The sequence below is a fragment of the Bufo bufo genome, chromosome 4 (genome assembly GCF_905171765.1).
Source record: "Bufo bufo chromosome 4, aBufBuf1.1, whole genome shotgun sequence".
In the NCBI taxonomy this organism is placed as follows: Eukaryota; Metazoa; Chordata; class Amphibia; order Anura; family Bufonidae; genus Bufo; species Bufo bufo.
Genome location: NC_053392.1, coordinates 2,462,348 through 2,470,191, shown reverse-complemented (window position 1 = coordinate 2,470,191; position 7,844 = coordinate 2,462,348). Strand labels below are relative to the sequence as shown.

Sequence of the window (7,844 nt, the reverse complement as noted above, 5' to 3'; positions counted from 1 at the left end):
TGTACAGAGCAGATGATGGGGGTGACTGTGCGGCTGTGTCACACATAATGTACAGAGCAGATGATGGGGGTGACTGTGCGGCTGTGTCACACATAATGTACAGAGCAGATGATGGGGGTGACTGTGCGGCTGTGTCACACACAATGTACAGGGCAGATGATGGGGGTGACTGTGCGGCTGTGTCACACATAATGTACAGAGCAGATGATGGGGTGACTGTGCGGCTGTGTCACACATAATATACAGAGCAGATGATGGGGGTGACTGTGCGGCTGTGTCACACATAATGTACAGAGCAGATGATGGGGGTGACTGTGCGGCTGTGTCACACATAATGTACAGAGCAGATGATGGGGGTGACTGTGCGGCTGTGTCACACATAATGTACAGAGCAGATGATGGGGGTGACTGTGCGGCTGTGTCACACATAATGTAGAGAGCAGATAATGGGGGTGACTGTGCGGCTGTGTCACACAGAATGTACAGAGCAGATGATGGGGGTGACTGTGCGGATGTGTCACACATAACATAGAGCAGCAGATGATGGGGATGATTGTGCAGATGTGTCAGGAAAACTTCATGTAAGGCTACTTTCACACTTGCGGCAGAGGATCTCAATACTGGAATTAGACAGATGCATTTTGATTTTGCAGGTCAGGCTGCGTCGCTTCCATTAGGATGCGGTTGTGTGAAATCAAAACGGAAAAAAATTAAATCATCACTAAATACGTTAAAAGTCAATGGGTGAAAAAAACGGATCCGCCACCATTGACTTACATTGTTTTCAGTGCTGGATCCGTTTTTATGACCGGACACAAAACCGCATCTTGCAGCAGGTTTGTGTCCGCTGACAAAGCGGAATGCTGCCGGAACGGAAGACATTCTGATGCATCCTGAACAGATCTCAATACCAGAAAACAAAGCACGTGTGAAAGAGGCCTAAACCCTGTTCTGTGGAGGGGACACAACTATAACGGCCTCATGTGTAAAGTAAAACCCCCAATGTCGTCTTACATTTATTTACAATCATTGTTCTAATATACAATATTAATACGGCTTCTCTTTTGTGTGAATTTTCTGATGACAAAGAAGTTTAGCTTTTTCTATAAAACATTTCCCACATTCTGAACATGAATATGGCTTCTCTCCTGTGTGAATTCTCTGGTGTATTATAAGATTTGATTTTTTTGTAAAAGATTTCTCACAATGTGAACATGAATACGGCTTCTCTCCTGTATGAATTCTCTCATGTTTAAGAAGATCTGATTTATCTAGAAAGCATTTTCCAAATTCTGAGCATGAATATGGCTTTAGCTCTGTGTGAATTCTCTGATGTATAAGGAGACTTGATTTGTCTGTGAAACATTTCCCACACTCTGAACAGGAATGTGGCTTCTCTCCTGTGTGGCTTCTCTTATGTATAATAAGATGGGATTTCTGAGTAAAACATTTCTCACATTCGAAGCATGAGTATGGCTTCAGCCCTGTGTGAATTCTCTGGTGTTTAAGGAGACTTGATATGTCTGTGAAACATTTCCCACACTCTGAACAGGAATGTGGCTTCTCTCCTGTGTGACTTCTCTTATGTATAATAAGATGGGATTTCTGAGTAAAACATTTCTCACATTCGAAGCATGAGTATGGCTTCAGCCCTGTGTGAATTCTCTGGTGTTTAAGGAGACTTGATATGTCTGTGAAACATTTCCCACACTCTGAACAGGTATGTGGTTTCTCTCCTGTGTGACTTCTCTTATGTATAATAAGATGGGATTTCTGAGTAAAACATTTCCCACATTCGAAGCATGAGTATGGCTTCAGCCCTGTGTGAATTCTCTGATGTAAAAGGAGACTTGATTTGTCTGCGAAACATTTCCCACATACTAAACATGAATATGGCTTCTCTCCTGTGTGAATTCTCTCATGTTTTACAAGATTGGATTTCTGGCAAAAGCATTTCCCACATTCTGAACATGAATACGGCTTTTCTCCTGTGTGAATTCTTCTGTGCACAGAAATAGCTGAGCTTCTTGTAAACAGTTTTCCACATTCTTCACAATGAAACCTTTTACTTCCTTTCTGCCCGGTACTTGTGGTTACAATCTGAGATTGGTCAGGAGAAGGTTCTTCATTATTAGGAGGATTGTATGATAGATCTGCACTGTGAGGTCCTGGATATCCGATCAGTGTAATGAGGTTTTCTCCCGAAGAACGCTGCATGTTGTCCTGATTTTCTTCTTTATGATCTAGTGATAACATGACGTTTCCTTCAGAATTCTTATTGGGAGTTCCTGAAAGGATTAAAAATAGATTTCATGATTTTCTGTTCAAACCATGAAGTTGATAAATTTATTTCATTCCAAAAAGGCTGGAACACAAGATTTTGGATATGACCAAAGACATAACTAGATTCAGCAGAAAGGAGACATCTAAGTTCTTCCTTCCAGGTACGACTTTAAGGGCATGTTTTAATGGTAGAATATAGGTCAGAACAACGTGATCTGTATTTGTCATGGAGTTCACTGTGATTTGTACGGCGGTATCTGTCTGGCTGTCGGTCCCTATTATAGCGAATGAAGCCAGACGGCGATGGGGTTGCTTCCATCAATGCCAGAATGCAGAGAGATTCCCTGCTGAACAGCCGGACGCATCTCTTTACTGCAGGTGTGAAACAGGCCTTAACAGAGAGATTGAGGCAAGAATAGACCAAGTGCTTCAGGAGTTTTGACATGAAGGGGAGATTAGAGACAAGTTGGTAGTTAGTTGCACAGAATGGGTTAACTGATATTTTTAGTAATAGGGTAATGCCAGGATACATGAAGGAGGTGAAGAAGGAATCAGGGAGAGAGGTTCAATATTTTTTGAGAAGTAGTGACAGCCATAGAGAGAGACTGGAGGAGGTGAGAGGGAATGGGGTCAGTAGAAAAGGTAGTCAGGAGAGAGGTACAGAGACTGGAGGAGGTGTGAGGGAATGGGGTCAGTAGAGAAGGTAGTCAGGAGAGAGGTACAGAGACTGGAGGAGGTGAGGGAATGGGGTCAGTAGAGAAGGTAGTCAGGTGAGAGATACAGAGACTGGAGGAGGTGTGGGGGAATGGGGTCAGTACAGAAGGTAGTCAGGAGAGAGGTACAGAGACTGGAGGAGGTGTGAGGGAATGGGGTCAGTGAGAGAAGGTAGTCAGGAGAGAGGTACAGAGACTGGAGGAGGTGTGAAGGAATGGGGTCAGTAGAGAAGGTAGTGAGGAAAGAGGTACAGAGACTTGAGGAGATGTGAGGGAACGGAGTCAGTAGAGAAGATAGTCAGGAGGGAGGTACAGAGACTGGAGGAGGAGAGGAGCATATACAGTGATGGAGTCACCGAAGACACTGACAGAAGCGCTCACCGACCTCTGTGTCCGCACTATTGGCACTAGCAGGCTCTTGCTCCGAGGCTTCTAAGTGCCCCCCAAGACCTGATACTAAGCCGAGTGTCCAGCCTGGACCATGAGAGGATGGAGAGAAGATCCTGGAGAGGATGTCTATGTGCAGTCACATCTCCCTTCGCTCCTGCACATAACACAGGGGTCACTGCCCGGAGTGCTACTTTACTGCAGCTCTGAGGTGGAGCCTCACCTGAAGAAGCCTCCCAATTCCCTTCCTCCATTCACTATTCCATACCTGTGGTCACATGGACTGGAATGTCCTCCTCCACCTCACTCTTACACGGGGGATCGCCCATCATCCGCTCTTCTTCATCCTCCACTTTAATATCAGTCACATCTTCCCCCTGATTTGTCATCTGTAACAATTCAGGACAATACAGCAGACAGGTGGGAAATCTAACAGATCCACATAAGAGACCCCCACCATCTATGACCCCTCTATGACTGCAGGAGCCCCCTATATAGATGTGTATAGGGCTCAGCTCTATCTACCTGATGGTTCTCTGGGAGCTTCTCCTCTGGACAGTCCTGGGAATACAGAGGACGGGGACATCTCTCGGGTGGATTTCCTTCTACGAGTCCATCTGTAGGAAACACACAGGGACAGGAGATATTATTACATGTGATGATGAGATGATGGGAGTAGTATCCAGGTGACCCATGACAGCCCCCTCCTTACCCTGCTGATCGCCCCATAAATCCGTCTCCTCTTCTTCTTCATCTTTAACCTCAGCCTTAATATCCATCAGATTTTCATCCTAAAGAAGAGAAATGTAAAATGATCTTTGGTTCAATCCCTTTCTGGTCAGATTCTGGGGAGACTTCAGCTCCATCTACCTGATGGTTCTCTGGGGGCTTCTCCTCTGGACAGTCCTGGGAATACAGAGGACGGGGACATCCCTCGGGGGGACTTCTCCTCCTGGAGTCAGGACCTATAGGAGATAACACACAGACTATATTATATATGAGATGATGTGAGTAGTATCCAAGGGACCCTTACACCTCTATCATCAGGAAGGTCTCCTCTCACCTGAAGATGTCAAAGGCCGAGGCTCCTCCATCATGGCCTCCTCGTACAGATCCTCCTGTCCTTCTATATACTGCCACTCCTCCATGGAGAAACACACCGCCACATCCTGACACCTTACAGACCCTTCCTGTGTTGTTACTGGAGAATCTCCCAGTATTCCCAGCAGGGTCACCTCTCCAGTCAGCAACTCCATCATCTTGTGGGTGAGTTCTAGGATCTTCTGCTCATGTATCAGGGGGGGAGGCTCTGTGATGGGGGTCCACCCTCCTGACTCCTGGATGATGGGAGTCCTCCCCGATGTCTTCTTCACTAGGGTGTAATCCTGTGGATGGAGAGAGACATTGACTCCAGATCTCCCCTCAGAATCCCTCCCGGGATCATGGCCCCATCTCCAGTAATCTAGTCCCTAGAAGCTGGAATATCCTTCCCCTCCAGCCCCTTCTGGACTCTTCTAGAGAATCCCCCATCCCCCTTCCTCTGGCAGAGAGCTCCATAGTCCCCCTGCTCTTACAGTAAAGACTCCTCCTCTATGTTGTGGAGAAGCCTTCTTTCCTCTAGACGTAGTGGAGGCCTCCTTCTTCTAGTATCATCTAGATGTCAGACTAGTGGTAGAAATCCTCCCTCCAGGCCACACTGGGGACAACCTGCCTACTTCCCTCCTCATGGCTCCGCGGTGGCCGATCTTCAGCTTCTCCGTCCCTTGGAAGGTCTGGAGGCCGTTCTCCAGGAGCCTCTTCCTATCACTTCCTATGATGGATTCTCCAGAATACAATAAAGAGGAGAGAAATCTAGAAAGGTTTACCTCTCCGCTCAGCAGGGAGATGATCTCCAAGGTGAGGTCTAATATTCTTCTGCTGATCTCCTTCTTGTCCATCCTTGGTGGAGGAGCTGGAGGAGATGCTCCAGGACAAGGAGAGACCCCGGGGATAAAGGGGGATTCTGGAGAGAAGAAGAGAGACCCTGACCAGGACCTGCTCTGTATCTGTGCACTGCAAGAGCTGCAGGACCTGGGATGACGTCACTGCCATGTGATCAGGAGGGGCGGAGCTCAGCAGTGGGGAGAAGTGGTGATGTAGGACCTGTGATGATGTCACCATCATGTGATCAGGAGGGCGGAGCTCAGCAGTGGGGAGAAGTGGTGATGTAGGACCTGTGATGACATCACCATTATGTGATCAGGAGGGGGTGGGGTTAGCAGAGGAAAGAAGTAGTGGGAAATCATGTAACAGAAAAGGGCGGAGATTTGTAAAGATGAATAGTAAAGTCGTAAAAAGCCAGAGAAATACTAGGAGTTGTAGTCCTCTCCTCTTCTACCTCCCCCATAATGTCCTCTGATATCACATAATACCAATAACATTTTTTAAGCATTCAATTAATTGAAAACAACGATTTACCTAACGCCACAGCAGGTCGCGTAGGCGTTTTGGACCTGGGCGCTTGGGAGTTAAATCCCCTGTCGCCTGCAGCTACCTTATTACAGTGGACAGAGGGTGTCAGTAGCTGAGAGTTCTAGTGTAGTTAGCTGCTCCTCCCCCCCTTTTCCTTAGAGCTCAGTTGGTAGGTCTTTCCCCTCCCCTCAGAGTTAATAAAAAGGAGGGTCCCCCCTGGCTTGGTCTCTTTGATCCTGGATCACTCATCAGGGAGCTTTTCCCTCCCGTTTTATTGTTGTTTGTGAACTGTTTGCTTCAGGTTCCCTGTTTTACTTTATGTATAAGTCACAGCTGAAGGTCGAATGTTAAGGATAACGGAGGAGAAGGCGGACTTGCCCACGGGCATAGCGCTTCTCACACTCCGGGGAGCGGCCTATGGCCATACGGAACAATGGTTGGTGTTTATCAATTTAAAATAAAGAAAAAAAAGAGAGATTTGAAATAAAGCTGTGACCGACCCTTCACCCACAAAAAAACTGGTTTGGTGTTTTATTGGTTCACCAGGTGACAGGTGTTGAATGTGGTGGGTCAGTTGTCTGCAGTCAAACTGAAACAGGCTGTTTTTCTGCTGATCCAAATTTTAGGACCACATGCCTTTAAAAGGCCAAATCTGTGGAAAGATGTGGATTCATTGTCATTCTCTGTCAGGTAGTCGCACGTTGTGATGGCAAAGGCAAAAAAACTCTCCCTTTTTGAAGGTGGTCGGGTTGTTGAACTGCATAAGCAGGGTCTCTCACAGCCGCCATCGCTGCTGAGGTGGGACGCAGTAAGACAGTCATTTGGAATTTCATAAATTCATGATCCTGAGGGTTATGGAACAAAAAAGTCAAGTGGAAGACCCCAAAAAATGTCATGAGCCGGAGGATCCAATTGGCTGTCCGTCAAGACACTGGGCGATCCTCGACCCAAATTAAGGCCCTTACTGGTGCTGACTGCAGCCCCATAACCATCAGACGGCATCTGAGACTGAAGGGCTTCAAAAACAAAAAACGTCTTCAAAGACCTCGTCTCCTTGAACTCCACAGAACTGCTCGTTAGGACTTTGCAAGAGAGCACCAAACATGGGACATTCAAAGGTGGAAGAAAGTTTTATTCTCTGATGAGAAAAGATTTAACCTTGATGGTCCTGATGGTTTCCAACGTTACTGGCATGACAAGCAGATCCCATCTGAGATGTTTTCTACGCGCCACAGTGGAGGGGGCGCCATAATGGTCTGGGGTGCTTTTTCATTAAGTGGAACAATGGAGCTTCAGGAAGTGCAGGGGCGTCAAACGGCCGCTGGCTATGTCCAGATGTTCCAGAGAGCATTCCTCATGGCTGAGGGCCCTCGTCTGTGTGGTAACAGGACAACGCTACAGTACACAATGCCCGCAGGACAAGGGACTTCTTCCAGGAGAATAACATCACTCTTTTGGCCCATCCTGCGTGTTCCCCTGATCTAAATCCAATTGAGAACCTTTGGGGATGGATGGCAAGGGAAGTTTACAAAAATGGACACCAGTTCCAGACAGTAGATGGCCTTCGTGCGGCCGTCTTCACCACTTGGAGAAATGCTCCCACTCACCTCATGGAAACGCTTGCATCAAGCATGCCGAAACAGTAACGGCGGAGCTACTCATTACTGAGTTCATGTTTGGAAGTTGGATATCTGTATTGGGGGGGGAAGGAGGGGCTAGTTTTTTTTTGGAGGTGTGGTTCTAAACTTTTGATCAGCTGAAAAACAGCCGGTTTCAGTTTATTCGTTGTTTTCATTAAATTGAATGCTCAAAAAATGTTTTGTCTCCCTCCCATTTCTTCTTGTTGCATGTTGAAGCTCTACTTGGAACCTTGTTAAGATCCAACCATGATACATAGGATTGTTTGCCATTTTTCAAGTGGTCTTAAACTTTTGGTCAGGACTGTATCAGATAATAACAGGCTGGACATGCTGGGAGTTGTAGTCCTCTCCTCTTCTACCTCCTCCTGTA

General features: G+C 46.7%; 1 protein-coding gene across 1 annotated transcript; it reads right to left on the bottom strand.

Moving 5' to 3' along the window:
• Nucleotides 1-612: 612 nt before the first annotated feature.
• On the bottom strand, nucleotides 613-3,706 carry LOC120998369 (zinc finger protein 501-like). Its single transcript, XM_040429039.1, has 2 exons — nucleotides 3,652-3,706; nucleotides 613-2,288 (listed from the first exon to the last, which is right to left on the bottom strand). The coding sequence occupies exon 2, from the start codon at nucleotides 2,254-2,256 to the stop codon at nucleotides 1,048-1,050; it is 1,209 nt and encodes a 402-aa protein (XP_040284973.1). The 5' UTR covers nucleotides 2,257-2,288; nucleotides 3,652-3,706; the 3' UTR covers nucleotides 613-1,047.
• Nucleotides 3,707-7,844: the final 4,138 nt, after the last annotated feature.